The sequence below is a fragment of the Drosophila montana genome, unplaced genomic scaffold, assembly GCF_035044405.1.
Source record: "Drosophila montana isolate Dmon_TW-CO22-7 unplaced genomic scaffold, ASM3504440v1 contig_3319_1, whole genome shotgun sequence".
Classification (NCBI taxonomy): Eukaryota; Metazoa; Arthropoda; class Insecta; order Diptera; family Drosophilidae; genus Drosophila; species Drosophila montana.
In genome coordinates this window covers 21,250-41,742 of record NW_026998204.1, presented here as the reverse complement: position 1 = coordinate 41,742, position 20,493 = coordinate 21,250, and the positions used below count along the sequence as shown (strand labels likewise).

At 40.2% G+C, this 20,493-nt stretch overlaps 1 protein-coding gene across 4 annotated transcripts in view; it reads left to right on the top strand.

The window, feature by feature from the left end:
- NaCP60E (Na channel protein 60E) overlaps positions 1–18,449 on the top strand; it is a 38,184-nt gene extending 19,735 nt beyond the window's left edge. The window contains exons 3-27 of one of the 4 annotated variants that reach the window (XM_064690987.1): positions 69–277; positions 341–751; positions 820–1,039; positions 1,100–1,234; positions 1,294–2,002; positions 2,065–2,279; positions 2,336–2,506; positions 2,571–2,764; positions 2,830–2,932; positions 3,000–3,128; positions 4,333–4,548; positions 4,611–6,811; positions 7,538–7,865; positions 7,931–8,031; positions 8,496–8,670; positions 8,770–9,066; positions 9,391–9,545; positions 10,780–10,913; positions 10,970–11,639; positions 11,736–12,095; positions 12,191–12,299; positions 12,370–12,551; positions 13,879–13,997; positions 15,645–15,842; positions 15,963–18,449. In XM_064690987.1, the coding sequence (XP_064547057.1) occupies positions 69–277; positions 341–751; positions 820–1,039; positions 1,100–1,234; positions 1,294–2,002; positions 2,065–2,279; positions 2,336–2,506; positions 2,571–2,764; positions 2,830–2,932; positions 3,000–3,128; positions 4,333–4,548; positions 4,611–6,811; positions 7,538–7,865; positions 7,931–8,031; positions 8,496–8,670; positions 8,770–9,066; positions 9,391–9,545; positions 10,780–10,913; positions 10,970–11,639; positions 11,736–12,095; positions 12,191–12,299; positions 12,370–12,551; positions 13,879–13,997; positions 15,645–15,842; positions 15,963–16,495 (8,274 nt within the window). In that variant the 3' untranslated portion in view covers positions 16,496–18,449. Of the gene's footprint in view, positions 1–68; positions 278–340; positions 752–819; positions 1,040–1,099; positions 1,235–1,293; positions 2,003–2,064; positions 2,280–2,335; positions 2,507–2,570; positions 2,765–2,829; positions 2,933–2,999; positions 3,129–4,332; positions 4,549–4,610; positions 6,812–7,537; positions 7,866–7,930; positions 8,032–8,495; positions 8,671–8,769; positions 9,067–9,390; positions 9,546–10,779; positions 10,914–10,969; positions 11,640–11,735; positions 12,096–12,190; positions 12,300–12,369; positions 12,552–12,754; positions 12,856–13,878; positions 13,998–15,644; positions 15,891–15,962 lie in introns of those variants that run through there. The other 3 variants (XM_064690985.1, XM_064690986.1, XM_064690988.1) reach the window with 3 other exon arrangements.
- The last annotated feature ends 2,044 nt before the right edge of the window (positions 18,450–20,493 follow it).

The window sequence follows — 20,493 nt, the reverse complement described above, 5'->3', positions numbered from 1 at the left end:
TGGCATCGATAATAATAAAAAAATCAATTCTATATTGGCGCCAATACTTAACTATATTTCCGTTTCAGACATTTTGTGTGGTATCAAAGCGATTCCGAAAGAATTACATACACCGGTTTACGGGCACCAAAAGCCTATTTCTCTTCCATCCATGGAGTAAATGGCGACGCGTATGCGTCTACATTGCAACAAATCAATTTTTCGACTACTGCGTGATGGCAACCATTCTATTTAACTGCATTTTCCTAGCCATGACTGAGACCGTGGAGGAAGCTGAGTAAGTTCGTCTCCACAATAAGCGATAAGTCCATGAATAATCTTCCGTTGTATGTACTTACAGATATATCTTCCTAGCCATTTACTCAATTGAAATGGTAATCAAAATCATTGCCAAAGGCTTTTTGCTCAACAAGTACACGTATTTGCGCAATCCGTGGAATTGGCTGGACTTTGTGGTCATCACCAGTGGATATGCGACCATTGGCATGGAGGTGGGCAATCTGGCTGGCTTGCGGACATTTCGTGTGCTGCGCGCCCTAAAGACAGTATCCATCATGCCCGGCCTGAAGACAATTATTAACGCGCTCTTGCATTCCTTTCGCCAATTGGCGGAGGTCATGACATTGACCATCTTCTGCCTGATGGTATTTGCCCTCTTCGCGCTGCAGGTCTATATGGGGGAATTGCGCAACAAATGCGTACGCAATGTGCCCACAGATTGGACGAACATATCGCATCTGGATTGGAAAATGTAAGCAAGATACTTCTCCGGATATATGTATATGCATTTACTATGTATGATTTTTGCTACTGTTGCAGTTGGGTCAACGACACGGACAACTGGCTGTACGATGACGACGAGCTGCCCACGATCTGTGGCAACTTAACCGGCGCCCGGCACTGCCCGCTCGGCTTCATGTGCATCTGCGTCGGCGACAATCCCAATCACGGCTACACAAACTTCGACAACTTCATGTGGTCCATGCTGACAACGTTCCAATTGATTACACTCGACTACTGGGAGAACGTTTACAATATGGTAGGGCAGTTGTTTGCCTCACACCCGCTCACTCCCACTAATCCCTTTACCCTTCTGCAGGTGCTGGCGGCTTGTGGTCCGATGAGTGTTATATTTTTCACTGTGGTTGTGTTTTTCGGCTCATTCTACTTAATTAATCTGATGTTAGCTGTCGTCGCATTGAGCTACGAGGAGGAGGCGGAAATAACAAATGAGGCAAGTGGCAAACCTATTAATCCCCCAAATCTAAGCTCATGCCTGCTCTGGTTTTTTAGGAGCGCAAAAAGGATCTGTTGGATCATCGCGACGATTCCACGTTTAGCTTTGATCCATCTGTGCTGAACGTGAAGAAGCTCACCAAGAACAACAAAAAGAAGATCGACTCACGCAAAGGCGTGCTCCTGGCCTCCTACAGCAAGAAGAAGACGCGCCGAAAAAAGACCAAAGGCGGCAAAGACAACACCAGCAACAATGGCAGCAATGGCGTCGAGCAGGAGCACATTAAATCCCTCTCGGCAACGCCTAGCCCGGGACCCAGTCCGCGCAACAGCACCACAGATCGTCCCTCGGCGCTGGCCCTGCAGGCGCAGCAGCAAATCGAGCAGCAGCAGCAGCTGGTCCAAACGGAAGCGGCGGCCACTTCGCAGCAAAAGACACGCATCAGCTTTAGGGAGGGCAGCGTAAAGAATCCTAACATGTTGTACCCATCGGACTACAAGGGTCAGCTGATAACGAGCAGTCGCCAGACGAGCTCCAATTCGAGTGGCGGCGTCAATCGCGAGTCCTCTCAGGATGATTCCGGCGTTGTCGACGATCACGAGGAGCAGGACACGGCCAACGAAATGGGACATGTCTCCACAGTGGAACTGGCGCTGTCGCCGCGCGAAGTGCGTCTAATTAAATGCAACGGGAACATTGCGCGCATCAAGAATCACAATGTCTATGCCCTGCATCAGGAGTTCTCCTCAGAGGTGGTCGTGATTGGTTAGCACAAAGAGTCGAATCATTATAGTCCCTCTACACACTCAAGTTTCTCCCCTTTACAGATGATCTGCCCGATCGGAATTGTGATCGTTGCGTGCACTGCTGTGCGGATTACGAGAGCTGGCTGCAGTTTCAGAATTGCCTCTACAAGGTGGTGCGTGATCCGCTCTTCGAGCTGGCCATTACGCTGTGCATTGTCTTGAACACCGCCTTTCTGGCCATGGAGCATCATGGCATGAGCGAGAGCTTTCGCAATGCCCTGGATGTGGGCAACAAGGTGGCATTGATTGACAGTTGATTTGTAATCACAATATTAACAATTGTTTTGGTCAGGTCTTTACGTCCATTTTCACATTCGAGTGCATTGTCAAGCTGATGGCCCTCTCCAAGGAGTTCTTCCTGTGCGGCTGGAACATATTCGATCTGATTATTGTCACAGCCAGCCTGCTGGATATCATCTTCGAGCTGGTCGATGGCCTCAGCGTGTTGCGCGGCCTGCGCCTGGTTAGTCTACACTTTCGACCTACATTGTTAAACAGCTTTTAATTTGATCTTTCTGCCGTTGCAGTTGCGTGTTCTGAAGCTGGCACAGTCTTGGACAACGATGAAGGTGCTGTTGAGCATCATTATATCAACGATTGGTGCGCTCGGCAACCTCACGTTGATCCTCGTTATAGTCATCTACATATTTGCCGTGATCGGCATGCAATTGTTCTCCAAAGACTACACGGCCGAAAAGTTTGCTCCAGATCCCGTGCCCAGGCAAGACAACAGCTAGATATGTGTGTTTGTGGCTGTACAAATAATTATAATATTCTTTTATATAGATGGAATTTCAATGATTTCTTTCACTCGTTCATGATGATTTTTCGCATATTGTGTGGCGAATGGATTGAACCGCTCTGGGATTGCATGCGCGCCGAAGAGGAGGTAAGCTTTGCAATTTATACCATTAATAATATCTAATTATACTTTACAATAATTTTCGAATTCACAGCAAGGCGCCTCGACCTGCTTCGCCATATTTTTGCCCACTTTGGTAATGGGAAACTTCATGGTCCTAAACTTGTTCTTGGCCCTGTTGCTCAACAGCTTCAATTCCGAGGAGCTCAAATCAAAGAAAGAGGCAAGTCCGATGCATTTTCCCGTTTCGCAAATCTTTTTATCAATTGTTATGTAAATGTTTATGTCTAAACGTTAAATGTGTATATGTGCGTGCAAAACAATGTTAAACCACTTAAACAAAGGAAATGCTTTAAACAAAAACCCAAGTCTTCAGCACAAGCCTTGCTTGTCATAAAAACCAAAATGCTAAAAACAAAAAGTAATCTATTAACCATTTATATAACTTATATACGAATTTGCATTGCATTGTTTGTTGGGCGTGAATGTGTGTGTCTTTAACTTAGCCAAGTAATTAACAAAAAAAAGAAAACACATTTAACACAAATGCATAAAAAAATTGATGCCAATTGAATTATACACTGAAAGAAAATATAAAGCACTCTTTACAAAAGGTCTAACATACACACAACTATTTAAATTAAGCGCCCAAATTCTCATTTTCATTCGCCAAAAACTATTTTAAATGTTAATTCATTATTTTTATATACGCACAACAAATATTTTGTGCTCAATTTCGGCGCTGCTCGAAATTACGTATTTTCGTTGTTGTATTTATTAAACGTGCATTTCTCTTATATAATCCTGTCTAAGTCTCAGTGTCTAAGTCTTTAATATCTATGTGATAATATTTCTATTTGCACTAAATCTACTTGAATTTACTAAAAGAAAACTAAACCTTTGTTCGTCAACTTTGCACAATGCGTTTAAACTTTTAAATACTAAACACACACACACACATACCACAATACACTAAAAAATACCAAAACAAAAAAGTAAATAATACCCCAACAAATACCAATATTTAAATACACAAAAACCGTTAAACAGATTTTCAAGAAAAAGGTAATTTTTTCAAACTCAAACTTAAAAACTTACTTAAACAAATTGTTTGCTATTTTTTTGTTCATTTAAAAACAAAAAAAAAAATCTTAATTAAGAAAAATTTAAAAACCGCGTGTAAATAATACCCCAAGCTGCATATATTGATTGTTAATGTATTTGTAAAATTTGCAACTTTTGTGTTTCTCGATGTTTAGCTTTTTGCCCTTAGATTGTATATTGCATTGGATAAATGATTGAATATATATATATATATTTATATGTGTAAACATTCCAAAAAAAAGAAAATTGTAGTGAAACCTTTAATTTTGCATACCCTGCACAATGCAACGCGTCGGCTAATCTAGACTTTTCTCTTCGTGTAGGAGGTGGGCGAGGAGTCAAAGCTGGCCCGCAGCATTGAGCGTGTGCGCGATCTGATACGGAAGAAGCGGCAGGAGCGCAAGGATCGCAAGGAGCGCAAATATGCCGAAAAGTTTCAACAGATTGTGCTCGAGGCGCAGCAGGCGCATGTGGCGGCCAGAGAAATGGACAAGTCCGGCCTGCTGGCGGAAACCAAGTTCCATAGATTAAGCTACCAGGTGAGTGATCCATACTATATTCAATGTAAGTCGCAGCTTATTAATGATCCAAACATTTACAGGAATCTATGAACCGACCAGTCTCTGGCTCGGATTTTGGCTTCCAAATTCCGCTCAGCGATGGCCTGCACACCATTGTCGATGGCCTCGAGTACGATGAGTCAGCGGAGGCGGCAGACCAGCAGCAGCAGCAACAGCTGCAGCAACCGTCCTCTGACTATCTGCCACCGACCTACGAGTGCGCCATGCTGTCCGCCACGAGCAATGGCCACAGCAATGGTGGCGACAACAATGTGACATCTCTGGCTGCCACGCCGCTGGCGGGCAGATTGCAGCATCAGATCTCCTCGGGCGTGGGCACGCAGCAGAACGATTCGCGTGACGAGGCCACCTACACGGAGTCCATAGAGCTGCGCCTGCTCGGCCAGTACAACTCGACGGACACGGATCCCTATGCGTATGCGGCGGATCAGCGCAGCGGCTCGTTTGCGCGCGGCGACTCGCTGCAGGACACCGACGAAGCGTATCTCAAGTATCAAAAGTCGCTGCTAACGCGATCGCCCAGCTACCGCAAGTCGCTGGATCGCCTCTCGCAGTCCAGCGGTCAATCGCAGCGTTCGCTGCTGCCCTCACGCAGCCTCAAGTCGGAGGAGAGCGCCATGCGGCGGCACTCGAGCGGGCACTCGCTGAACTCCATATCCCTGGAGCAGGATGAGCTGCTGTCGCAGCAGGCGAATCTGCGCGAGGAGCTGCTCAATTGCGATCAGAAGGAGCTGTTTCAGTTTCTGCAGGAGGACGACGAGCTGCTGGCCAAGAAGAAGCAGACAACCACCAGCAGCATCAAGTCGAATCTCAGCTACATATCCAATTCCATAATGCAAACACTGGACTCGAGGCACTCCAGCACTGGCAATGGGCAGCAGGAGAGCGAACCGCTGATGGAGCACTCCGAATTTGACAATATCATACAGAGTTTTGAGAAGGAACTGGAGGAGATTAAGCGCTCGACCAGCTCGCTGGAGCGCAAAATCTCCACGCTCGCCGAGCCGTCGCCAGCTGCGGATGAGGCGACCAAGGCGATAATGGATCATATTGCTGTGATAACCGGCGCCTCGGAGCGCACCGCTGCCGATGAGGTGGTGCATCCGCTGAATCCCTACGACAGCTACGATCTGTCCAGTGTGCCGCGACGCTCGCAGTCTGTCAGCGCCGCCGCTCAGCGTCAGTCCGTCAAGCTGAAGCGCCGCAGCTTGGAGAAGCAGCGCAAAATCGACGAGGACTTCAGCATATCGAACGAAATACGCAAAATCTGTGATCAAATACACGCACCCTTCGCGGCCATGGAGGCGCTGGCCGTGGCGGCCACCAGTGGCAGCAGCAGCACCGGCGGCGGCGGACAGTCGCCCTTTATGCGCCGGAAGAATGATCCGTTTAGCGTGCAGTTCGATCGTTTTAAGCGACTGTCGCTGATCGAGCGTGTCGAGGAGCTGCCCGAGGAGGATAAACCGATATCGACGCTGCGCATCGAGTCGGAGAAGATGCCGCGCAAGTTTCTCAACAGCGAACAGCTGCGCCTCGACAGCCTCTCCCTGAAGAGCACCAATTCGTATGAGAATCTGCTCATACAGAAGCAGCAATTGTGCCGCGATCCCAATTTGGGTGGTGGTGTGCCGGCAACGCCGCCCACATCCCTGAAATCGAGCATTGAGCCACCAACACTGGCGCAAATTTCATCGCTAAAGGCAACACCGCCGCTGGCTGCCCTCACGGAGCACCAGCAGCATTATCATGCCACAAGCATACAAACCACAATTCCAACAACAGCCGCAAAGACAATGCACCCAACGGCTGTGGGCGCGGCTTCGAAACGCCGCGCCGAGCATCAACAATCGAGACTAGACAAAGCCGCTTCCTTTCAATCGGGCCGCACCGAATCGCACAGCTCGGGCGCCGCCGATAATAGTAGCTCGGCACATGCCGGTCCACGGTCCATGTCCAATGGCCAGCAGAAAGCAGAGCGGGCTAGCGAGAAGACTGAGCCGACGGCGGCGGCGACAACAACAAAGCCCACATCGTCGTCGGCGTTTTCACGACTGACCGAAAAACCATGGCATTGTCTGGTTTCCTACGTAGACGATCTCACTGTCGGTGGGAGACGTAACTCGCAGGGCGCCTACAATGATCCCATGACTTTTCCGAGCTATGGCCAGGCAAAGCCGCCAAAAGTGCCAGACGATTGCTTCCCACAAAAGTGCTACGATCAGTGAGTATCCCATATATAAACTATATATAAAACTAGAACTCAAACCATGAACAAAGACCAAAACCTCACGAAAATCTGTTGAGTTTTGACCGAGATATGGCATGGAATAGACCTACATATGTCTATAAAGGATTTTTAAGGGTACAATATGTACATGAGTTTGGACCCAAAATGATGTTGCCAGATTTAAATGCCAAATTAATATAGGGGCCAAACCATTAACAAAAAGCCCAACTTTGTGAAAATCTGTTGAGTTTTGACCGAGTTATGGGATGGGGAAATTTTGACATTGTCTATATAGGATATTGAGGGTACCATTTTTACGTGAGTTTGCACCTAAAATTATGTTGCCAGATTTAAATGCCAAATTGTTATAGGGGTCAAACCATGAACAAAAAGCCCAACTTCGTGAAAATCGGTTGAATTTTGACCGAGATATGGGATGAGGAATTTTCGACCCAAGTCTATATGTCTATATAGGATTTTTGAGGGTACAATATTTAGATGAATTTGGACCCAAAATTATGTTGCCAGATTTAAATGCCAAATTGATAAAGGGGCCAAACCATGTACAAAAAGTCCAACTTCTATATAGGATTTTTTAGGATACAATATTTACATTATGCCTTTGCATTTGAAAGATTATTCATTTGACCCGGCCGCTGCCGGGTAATTTCTTCAAGTAACGTAACGTATACATAAAATGATTTCTAAATTTTCGTGCAGCTTTTACTTCCGGTGTCCGTGGTTCATGTCCTGCATGGACACACCGAGCGCCAAGCATTGGACACGCGTGCGAACGGCTGTCTTGACGGTTGTTGATACTCCAGCCTTTGAGTGGTTTGTGCTGGTGCTGATCTTTGCGTCGAGTATTACGCTCTGCTTCGAGGACATCTATTTGGATAGCAATAAGACGCTGAAGCGCGTGCTCTACTGGACGAATTTCTCCTTTAGCCTGATCTTCGTTTTGGAAATGGTGCTCAAGTGGCTGGCGCTGGGCTTTTCCAAATATTTCACCAGCTTTTGGACCATACTCGATTTCATCATAGTGTTTGTAAGTAATACTTATACATATATGCCCAGCATTTGTATATTTATGTGTATATATCTTTTGGGTAGGTCTCCGTTTTCTCGCTGCTCATTGAAGAGAATGAGAATCTTAAGGTCCTGCGCTCACTGCGCACCCTGCGCGCCCTGCGTCCACTGAGAGCGATCTCTAGGTAAGTAGCCGCCCGGGTCGCCTAGGTTTAGATTGCACCAACTGCTGCTGATAAGCGAGACTTCTCTTAATGCTCTTAACTAATGAAGTAAGCTCTCTGTCTACGTAGGTTTCCATTTTCTTGTATGTATCTTATTTGTTTGAACGATTCGGCATAAGCGTTGCCCGAGCTTTAATACAATCTCGTCTTCTTTATGAATTTCGAATAGAAATCTATTTGTAGTTCACACTGTCACAATGTCCCCCAACTTATGTAAATAGCTAACGAATATAGTTGATAACAACCTTTAAACATTGTAAATAAGCAGTTAACACTATTGTATATAATATATAAATAATATGTGTAGATTTTGAACAGATGAGAAACGAAAGCACATTCCTCTATATATATCGGCTTTAATGTATTATTGTAGCTACCCATCCCCCGTAACAACTTTGGCATTTCATAAAACATTTCTATTCCAGGTGGCAAGGAATGCGGATTGTAGTAAATGCTCTCATGTATGCAATACCATCAATTTTCAATGTACTTTTGGTTTGTTTAGTTTTTTGGTTAATTTTCTCAATAATGGGTGTACAATTCTTTGGTGGTAAATTTTTCAAATGCGTCAATGAATTGGGCGAATTGCTGCCAATTACTGTAAGTAACAAAAAAGACTGCCAAAGCAGGCGAATCGCATTTAACCAACCCATAATTTCCAGCTTCAATTAATATGTTTCACATTTCCAAAACTTACAGGAGGTCAACGACAAGTGGGACTGCATCGAACAGAACTATACGTGGATCAATTCGAAAATCACCTTCGATCATGTGGGCATGGGCTACTTGGCGCTACTGCAGGTGGCCACCTTTGAGGGCTGGATGGAGGTGATGGCGGATGCTGTGGATGCGCGGGGCGTTGATCTGCAGCCGCAGCGCGAGGCCAATTTATATGCGTATATTTATTTTGTTATATTTATTGTGTGCGGATCGTTCTTTACGCTCAATCTGTTCATTGGAGTTATCATTGATAACTTCAATATGCTCAAGAAGAAGGTAAGCCATGTGGCCTAAGCTCCTGCTCCTGCTCCAGCCAAAACCATGCTATGCATTTGTTTATCTGTATAAAGTACCTATCCAACCCTCTATACCTATACCTCACCTCACCTCACCTCACCTGAACTGAACTGAACTGTACAATACATTATCTATTTACCCTCCTCCCAAATTGTTGCTGTTATTTCATTTATCGATGTTATATAACTAGCGTGTGTGTGTGTGCGTGTGTGTTCTATCATTTGATTTATTTACTTACTTATGTGTATTGTATGTATTTGTATATATAAATAAATGTTCGTTCTATTCTCATCACTTTTATAGTATGAAGGAGGAGTGTTGGAAATGTTTCTCACCGAATCTCAAAAACATTATTACACCGCTATGAAAAAATTGGGACGAAAGAAACCACAGAAAGTTATTAAGCGACCTATAAATCATTTTTTAGCTATGTTTTATGATTTATCCAATTCGAGAAGGTAAACAAAATAACCAACAACAACAAAAAACCAGTTTTCTGCAAAACCCAAAAACAAATTGCTTACTTCTATATAAATTTAACTATAGTTTTAATTATATACTTACTGTTAGTCTTATAATACTCTGGTTAGGCACACACAACTCTCTCTCTCTCTCTCGCTCTCTATATATATATATAAATTTATATACTTTTTGATTTGGTGATAAAATCCATTTGAACACTTCACATTCTCCGCATTTGATGATTGATTCGATGGCCGGTTTGTTGGCTGCTTCTTTAAACTTGCCAAAGAAGTCGCCCAAAGTCGCCAAAACCAATGCAAACTACAACTTTTCCAATCCGATGTTTATATAGATGTTTTAGAGCACTTATATACATACATATATATATATATTATAAATGTTTCCTAATGCATTCCCAATATTTGTAAACTAACGCACTTTGTGAAGTGTGGGCATGCTCTATAAAGTAACTAGTTACAGATCTGGCATATTTAGTGGGGGTTCCTCTTAATCTATGTAACTATTTTATACAATATTATGTTATATTATAAATATATATCTATATCATGGCTGCAAGATGATCAAAAGCAGTTAAGAGACAGAGCTGCAAAGTCAAAAGGAAAAGTCGCTGGTTCGGTTTATGGTTCAAGCCAACTCCTTGACTTTAGGAACGGTTCGTTTTACAAATTCTTGAATTTACAATTTGCCGATCTATTAAACAATATTGCAAGCCGTAAATATTATTTGATCTCTGCCCAAAAATGACATCTACTAAATATGTTTCGATAAATCCAATTCTTGAGACATTGTCAAAAGTGTTTTCTTTTGAAACAAATCTGCAAAAATGTTTTCGATTCGTGCTTCGATTTGGCTGTTCATTGGGCAATTGGTTTGTTTTAGGGTTCGGTTCGTAGTTAAATATAAATTTAATATTAAATATTAATTTTAATTCGCCTTGCAGCCTTGATATCTCTTAAGCATGTATATATAACTAGCTCTAGTCTTAGCGTATGCTACTCAAATGTATTTGTATATAAAAATATTTGTAGTTTCGATTTTGAGCAGCATCTGCACTTCGGCACGCATCGAAGTTTGTGTCTTATTATTATTATTTTTGAATCAAACTCGTTTACTTAACTTAATATCTGTTTATAATTTCATATACTTTGGTGTTTGTGTCCGCCATTATATCCACCATGTATACGAATCGTCATCGAACAATTTATGCAGATTCGAAATAGCGATATTTGTACTGATTTTTCTAAATATGCTTACCATGGGCATTGAGCACTACGATCAGCCCCATGCCGTATTCTTTATATTGGAAGTGAGCAATGCATTTTTCACCACGGTCTTTGGTCTCGGTAAGTGCGAATATCCTTAACTTATCTATTTTATATTACAATTTATGTTTTCACAGAGGCCATCGTTAAGATTGTGGGACTGCGTTATCATTACTTCACGGTGCCGTGGAATGTGTTCGACTTTCTGCTGGTGCTGGCCTCCATTTTCGGCATACTCATGGAGGACATTATGATCGATTTGCCCATCAGCCCGACGCTGTTGCGTGTGGTGCGCGTCTTTCGCATCGGTCGCATCCTGCGACTGATCAAGGCCGCCAAGGGCATACGCAAGCTGCTGTTTGCTTTGGTCGTTTCGCTGCCGGCGCTCTTCAATATTGGCGCCCTGCTCGGCCTGATAACGTTCATCTATGCCATACTGGGCATGTCGCTGTTCGGCCATGTGAAGCTGCAGGGCGCCCTGGATGATATGGTAAACTTTCAGACATTTGGACGCAGCATGCAGCTGTTGTTTCGCCTGATGACCTCGGCGGGCTGGAACGATGTGCTCGAATCGCTGATGATACAGCCGCCCGTCTGTGATCCGTTCTTCAATAGGCAGACGAACGGCGACTGCGGCCATCCGCTGCTGGCGATCACCTACTTTACGAGCTTCATTATAATCAGTTATATGATTGTGATTAACATGTACATAGCCATCATTCTGGAGAATTTCAATCAGGCGCATCAGGAGGAGGAGATTGGCATTGTTGAAGATGACTTGGAAATGTTTTACATACGTTGGTCCAAGTAAGCCAAAATGATTGCCAAAATGATCGCGAGCCGTCGCTAAGCATCTAAACGGGTGTGATTTATTAACCTGATATTCAATTGATATCGTTTCAGATATGATCCACATGCCACCCAATTTATACACTTCTCGCAACTGTCCGATTTTATTGCCTCACTCGATCCACCATTGGGCATCTCGAAGCCCAATAATGTCGCTTTAGTGTCATTTAATCTGCCCATCTCTAAGGGCAATAAAATACACTGTCTCGACATTTTGCACGCGCTAGTTAAGCACGTGCTAGGTCATGTCGAGGAGACCGATAACTTCAAACAGTTGCAGGAACAAATGGATGTCAAGTTCAAGAAACAGTTTCCAACCCGCAAAGAATTGGAAATTGTTTCGTCGACGCGGATCTGGAAGCGCCAGGAAAAGGCAGCCAAGACCATACAGACCGGCTGGAAGGACTATTTGCGGTACTAACAATAACAGCAGCTACCTAATCTATATAAATTATATATATATATATATATATATATATATGTTTAATGATTTCACTGCTCTTTCACAGGCGCAAGCTGGAAAAGGAACGCTCCAATTCTGGTGACAGCGCAACGCAAACCTCCAGCCCCGGCGGCTGGCAATCGAAGCTCTCCGCGCTCAATTTCTTCCATCTGCAGGTGAGTCAAGCCGACTGCTTGGCCATCCATCTCTCTCTTGCTTTACTTATGCCTACCCAATCTTTCTCAGGTGAGCCGTCGCGGCACCGCCTGCTCCAGTCGCGCCTCCTCGCGCAAATCATCGCGCGCCTCGGATGGCTCCGATCTCAGCGAGCTGGCCGGACCCTGGCTGAATCTGCCGCTTATGCTCGTGTCGGGCGCCGATGATGTGGTCAAGGATATTAAACAGCAGAGCGATGAGCTGGGCAAACGGTATTTAAACTCATCCATACACACACACAAACACACACACAAACACACACACGTGTATGTATTCATATGCGTGTTTCGATATGCAATTTTTAGACGAAAGGCTTTCACAATCATGAACAGCAAACAGCAACATTGATCAAAAATGAAATTCTAACGTATTCTCTGTGTTCCACAATATATATGAACTTGAGCCCTATTTTTAGCATATCCTCTTGTATCTCCCTAAACTATGAGTCCTTGCTCGCCGATATGGTCACAGCCGTTTTAAGAAGTGGCTCCCAGCCGAATGGCTTGAATTATTTAGGTAAAGGCAATGCTCACACCAGTTGGCTAACAACAACAACAACAATAACAACAAACAAAACTACAATAGCAATCTCTCAATTTTGCTTTTAAGTTCTCTTCAATAACTCGCCGCCACCAGCTCACTCGCATATAACTCTCTCTCTCCTCTCTCTCTCTCTATATATATATATATAACATATATCTTTATATGATATTAATATTTACCCAGTACTCGTACAAGTCGACTTATAGTTAGTTTCTACATCCAAATCGCGCCTCATTCAGCAAAGCAAAACCAAAAAACAAATCGATTCTAAAAGTAAAATATAAACAGTTTCTCTCATTGCTGCAAATGCTCTATAAAAAAAAAATAAAACTCTACTTATACAACAACTACAAACTATTTGAAGTTCTAGTTCTGAAATAATGAAATTATCAAATTTATAATTTGTAAGTAGTGCTCTCTCTAAACGAAAATCGTTCGTAAAATATTCTCTCTGAAACAAATATATAAATTCGTTGAATGTGTAATTTTAGTTGATTATCTTCTGAGTTGCCTAGCCGCTGCTTGCCCTTTAAGATCTATCACGAATATCATTATATATCTTATTCGTTTATTCGTTTTATGTAGCAGCATATCATTCCTACCCAAAATACACGACTATCAAATTATCCTCAGCGATCTTTGAAGGCAGAGAAGACACTTTGAATATCGCTGCCAAAAGCAAAAAAAAAAAAATACCCTACACCAAATTGAGCAATCGAACTATATACACTATATACGACCACATACCCTGTATTATAATAATGTACAGCTTATTAAATTGCAGCTTTTTTGTACAGTTCTATGACAACTTGAATCCGTAATTTCGTCAAAAAATTGCAAAGATACAGAGTATTTTGTACACATATCTGTATCTGTATCTATTATCTGTCATAATTATAACTCTATATTCTACAGTTTCTAATTACGAATGAATATTCAATTAAAATTTTTTGGTTTTCTTTTCTATCGATTATCATTTCCAATTACTATCATTAGCGGTAGCATATTTGTGGAAGCGCCTAGAGCAAATCGTCGCCGAAGCTTTTATAATTTCTTTTTGCGTCATCAGGATGCTGTCGATGACAGCTTAACCTCACCTTCAGTACATAGAAAAAGTAATTATTGACAAGTGCCTAAATCCACTCCACTCAATCAAACTATCACTCAATCAATCAATCAATCAATCAATCAATGTTTGTGTATATATTCTCTTGTACATAGCCGCCACCATAGACCATGCACCAACAATTAATTATATATTATCTATGCTCACATACGTTTAAAATGTAAATCATTATCATGTGGCTTTTAAGTCTCTCTCTCTCTCTCTATCTCTGTCGATCCTTAACTCAAACTCAAAGTTTTTGTCATTGTGATAATCGCACATCAAACGTTGCTTTTGCCAATCAAATATCATCGTTGTACAAACACCTGCAATTTATTAATCGTTTACCTCATGACATACTCTTTCTATACCTTAACATTAACTTACGTAAATACTACTTACTTTTTAAGTACACTCCCCTTACCGACTAAGTTCCCAATCCTCACTAATTGCTATACTACTTACTAAACCACTTACTATAATATTTACTATACAACTTACTGTACTACTAACTATTTACTGACTATAAACCGACTACTTACTCATTTTTACTTATTTAGTACTTTTTTACTACTCATACAAGTTAATGACTACTTACTGCTCACTACTATATGACGACTACTTGCTATATACTGACTACTACTTTTTAGTACTTATTTAGTACCTTCTTACTGACCTGCTACTTACTATTTACTCATTACTCATTACATACTTACTAGTTATCTTCTATTTTCTCACCACTTACATACCATTTACTACATATACGCCGAATACTTGCTTTATACTGACTACTTACTACTATTCACTACTCATTTACTTATCTTCTTACTACTACTGACCCTACTACTTACTCACTATATACTTACTAATTACTCATTACTTACAACTTATTTACTACTTACTACATATATGCAAACTACTTACTATGTACTGACTACTTACTACTTTTTACAACTTATTTAGTACCTTTTATCACTACTGACCTACTACTTATTCACTTAAATACTTACTATTTACTCATTTCATAATACTTACTACTTACTCACTTCTTACTAACCACTTACTGACTACTTACTACAAATATGCCGACTACTTACTACTATTTAGTACCTTTTCTCACTACATTATTACTATACTTACTACTACTATTACTGACTACTATTTTCTCACTACTAACTAAGCACTAACATCATACTTGCTGACTACTTTTTTAGTAGCTTCTTCCTATTACTGACACACTACTTACTATTTAATATTTCTTTCTACTTACTATTTACCTACTACTTTTTTAATTACATATCATTTACTGACTACTTACTACATATACGCCGACTACTTGCTACTGACTACTTACTACTACTGACCTACTCCTACTACCTACGCCTTACTCACTACATACTTACTATTGACTCATTTCATATACTACTTACCTACTACTTACCTACTACTTATCTACTACTTACCTACTACTTATCTACTACTTATCTACTACTTACCTATTACTTACCAACTTCTTACTTGCTACTCACCTACTATTTACTACTCTATTAATCCCTATTTGAATAAACTTTGATCTTTGCCCTTTATGACACATTCCTTTGTATATTGTGCTAATCACAATTGTTTGTCACTAATGCGAGCATTTCACCAACAACAGCTGCAATGAACACCAACAACACCACAACCTCAACCTCCACATCCGCCTCTGCCTCTGCCTCCGCCTCCGTCTCTGCTAGCGCCACCAACGTTGAAAGTGACAAGCAAACGCAACAACAACACCAACAACAGGTGGCGCCAACTCCAACGCGTAAGCGCGCGTCTAGTTTTATACGCAAGAAACCGCCCCTAGAAAGAGGTTTGTCAGCACAAAGCGCTTTAAGAGTTAACAAGAACGCTTATGTCTGTATGTGTGAACCGTAACCTTAATCCCTGGAGCAGCCTGACTTATGTATTTCCCTATTTTGCACCCTTACAGCGGAGGCCGCGGCGCCGGAGGTGATTGTGACGAAGCCATCGCCGGAGCAGCAAACGCATCCGCACGTGCATGCACTCGGCCTGCGGCCGGACAATGCGACGCTGGTGCATGTGCTGGTGCATCGCGAGAGCGAGGAGTACAAGGATGAGGACGAGTGTAGCCTATCGTCACCTGGCCATGGCTCGACAAACGGCAATGGTCAAGAGAAGCCAAAACCGCCGCAAATACGCATCAGCACAGGCTCATCCGAGAGCGCCATGGACACCAGCCTAATGCCCACGGTACAAATAATGGTCGACAGCCCAAAGGAGCCGCCGCGTGGCGATTTCAGCACTGACAGCGGCTATCCAAATGCTGCCCAGCCGCCGCCGACCATCGATGTGGATGCGCCCATCGATGTCAATGTGCAGGGCGATACATCGCAAGTGTTCTACGACTACAATCCCGAGTCCAATCTTGATAATACAAATGATATAGTCGCGTTAGAGGAGCAGCCGCAAGCGCCGCCCGATGCCGAAGATAAACAGAGATGACCTTCAGTTAACATGGAAGCGCAGCTGCCAGAGCCGGAACAGAAGCAGCACACAGGTAGATGCAGCAGCAGCAGCAGCAGCGAGACGATTGGCTGCAGCAGCGCCAGCAGCAGCACCTCATCAGCTAGCCAGTCAACTGGTGCCGCCGGGCAGCGTCCAAGTTGACAATCTCCAGTCTGAGAGCACTTTTCATGTGCATATGGGAGAGTATTTTTAATTGCTTAGAGCTAGGCACGGGGCGAACGTTTGCCCCTTTGTTATTCTAGTCGATTAATTATATATATATATAGTCGCTTTATACGATACTTAAACAGAACTATCCAAAGTTTATATCATTCTATATACATATATGTATAAATATATATAAGTCTTGGCAACAGTGCGCTGTGCGTCCAGCCAAGTGTAGCCTAGTCCTAGTCCTAGTCCTAGTTTAGTTTACGAAATCAATATAAACTCTGTGTTAACAAAACGTGCATTAAACCGTACAGTACGTACACGTTGTAATACTCAAATCAAATCAAAACCAAACAGATTAAGACACTAACATTAATAGTAAAATTTAACATTAACATTAACATTAACATTAACACTAACATTAACTTGATATATGATATAGCTATGTATAAATAGGAACTAACTAATTGGTTGGTTTTTCGTTATGTCAGTCTGTCAGTCAGTCAGTCAGTCAAGTGGCGATTTCGAAGATATTTTAAAGGTTGTTTTTATTAATTATACAATACAATACAATACGATACGATACGATACATACATACGTAGATATATATATACCTACATACATATTGTAACTAACAATCGCGTCGTAGACTTAGGCCCGTAATCGTAATGATAGAGTTTGTTTTTCTTCAATGCAATAAATACATATGTATATATATGTATATGTACAAGTACATATATGTATATATATAAATTTGTACATATGCCAAAGGAAGTATTTTAAAGCTAATTATATACATACATACATAACTATTCATAGCAAACATTCTACTTTAGTATATAGAAAGAAGCATACGTTATTTATAAAAATTAGTTAGCGACAATTGAATGAAATATTTATGACAGGTTTTTCCTATTTTCTCCAAAACTTTCTTTTCGTTCGATTAGATTATATGTACTTATAATAGCCATACCGATCAAGTGTATAAGTACAAACAAAATGAGAAGTATTATAAAGTAGTTTTTCAATGCTCGCATTATTTCTCAAAACAAATTCAAGAACAACTCAAACTATAGCCAAACGAATAATGTCAAGTGATTTAAACAAAAATTCCCAAAAAAAAAAACCAAAATGCAATCGAAATCAATCTAACAAATTGTATAAGGCCCAGTCGGGTATTTATTTATACATATACTCACACACAAAATCGAATAAACTTTATGCTGTAATACCTAAAAAACGTACCAAACTTACAGGCAGTTTGAAGACCGCAGTCCTACCTAAGCAATGTGCATTGTGTACCAGTGAGAACTTTTATTGTACGGCAACTAAACGCAATATCGTGTACTTACCAATGTTTCTTTATTTAGTCTAACTAATTGTGAAATCAAAATTGCATAAATGCTCTTCTATACAAGCTTCCACAAAACATTGATGATACATATATATACAAATATATACATTAATTATAATTACGAAACTATATTTAACTATATACATATATACTTATATTTGTATTCTATTTTATTAGGCCTCGGCCAAGTTTCGAAGAAACTTATTTGACAAACTTTCTGTGAGATCAAAATGGTTTGTGTTTACTTAGCTGCATGCAATCATATATTAAGTTTTAACATCGAACAGTATAACTCTCCTCTAATACACACAGACACTTCTATACTCTACTCTCTAACTTAACAACAGACAATCAGACGGCGATTGATGAAAAAAAAAATTGAAATTATGGTACCAACTAAATCGTTTTTCTCCAAAGACAAACAAAATAATTAAACAAATACAAACAAAGACGTACACACTTGTGATTTTAAATGCAATTTTTACACACAAACCAAAAATCATATAACTTTTAATTAGAATTGTTAACAACAAATTGCTAAATGAATAACAAATGTAATAATTGTAATATTAAATTGAATACAACAGACAGAAACCAAAAACACTCGTCAATTAAGTGATATTTATAATTGGTACATAGGCATAAAAACCATTTGCAAGAATTATTATACATGCATACCTATATACATATATATATATATACATAATTATATATATGTGTATGTGTATTGTACCATAATGTAGTATTTACAATAGAACTCATATTTCGATTTGTACATAAAACAGAAATTATAGCAATAGAAACCAACAAACAACAACAAAAAACAAAAAAGAACAAGCTTTAATTTGAATTGTGTCTTTAATAATAATAATTGCTTAACTAAAATGTACTCTTTTTGATTAGGCTGGCATAATCGCGTCTATAGTTACAAATATAAGCCCAAAACACAAACATTTTATTTAGTCATAGAGTATAACGACAATAAAACGAACCGAGGCATATATATTAATTAATTAATGAATATAACGCAAAACCTGTGCCAGGGGCCAGAGCTTCAAATCCGAAAAAAATTAACAACAAAAAGTTACAACAACAAAAATCAATGCGAACCACACGCTGCAGAGACCCTAGCAATTATGGTAGACCCATATAAGTCCAAAAATCGAACAATGTACCAAAACACAGCAACAGACAAAGAAAAAGAACAACAACAACAACAAAAAAACAGTCCTATGCATTTAACCATAGCTCATAGCATCGCAGTGCAGCGAACCGAACAGGTTATACAAAAAAAAAACAATAACAAATGCAAATGAAATATATTGTACATGTACATATAGTTAATGGCAATTGAGTACAGTTTGATTAGGCATGCCTTACAGAAGAATACACGATTTTATTTGTTGTACATTTAACGCGTTGAGGTTCAATAAAGTTAACGTTTCATATATATACTGTATCAAACATAAAGTATATATAATAATTATATTAATAATAATGAATAGTAATAATAAATAATAAGAGACGGGGGCATAGAAATTGTTGAAACATGCTCTGCAAACAATGTCAATTATTTTTCATTTGCCGCTAAAGAGAAAATGTTTGTTAATGCGTTAAGCGTACAGTTTTTTGATATTAGCAATGCGTTTTTAGTCCTCAGCCTAAATAGTATAAACAAATGTAACTTAACTTTAACTTAATAGCCGCATAGCTTCAAATTATTATATACATATATTATTCATAGCTGCGCTCAAACAAAAACAAAACATATAACAAAAAACTGCAACGGATCAAAGACAAATCAATGGCAACATTTTTTAGATATCCATAAATCCGATCAGAAACTTTATTATTAGCACATTGTTTGTAACAAATTAGTTTTAACCATCGCTCATTTGTTTTGATTGGCCGTGAAATTGATTTGATTTGATCCGTGACGCTCTTAGCCAATCGATTTATTAATATATATACTTATTTGTTGGCCAGCTAAAGATCATTAATAATCTATATATAGTGTCGCATATTGAACCGAATCATATCAGTGGCTAAAACATAAATCTAACATTTGCAATAAAAATATATATATATATATATTTACTCGGGTAAAGACATTCGTTTATACAATATTTACTGTCTAAATATTATATAACCATTATACTTATACTAAATACTTATGCGTATACTTATCAAAGAGTCAAAATTTATTAACTGACGTCGAACCCAAAAACAAAAACCAATTTTAAGGAAAGATATATGCATACATATATATATATATGGTATATCGTATAAAGAACCAGAGAATTTGTTAAATACATAATTAATTATAAACAATAGCAAGCAGAGAGAAGAGGAGAAGAGAAGAAACATTAGAATTGTTTTCAATTGTATATATATAGAGTATATATCTATATATTGGACAGATCGCATTGTAATCGAGATTATTTGCATTCAGTTAATAGCTCTTAAGGG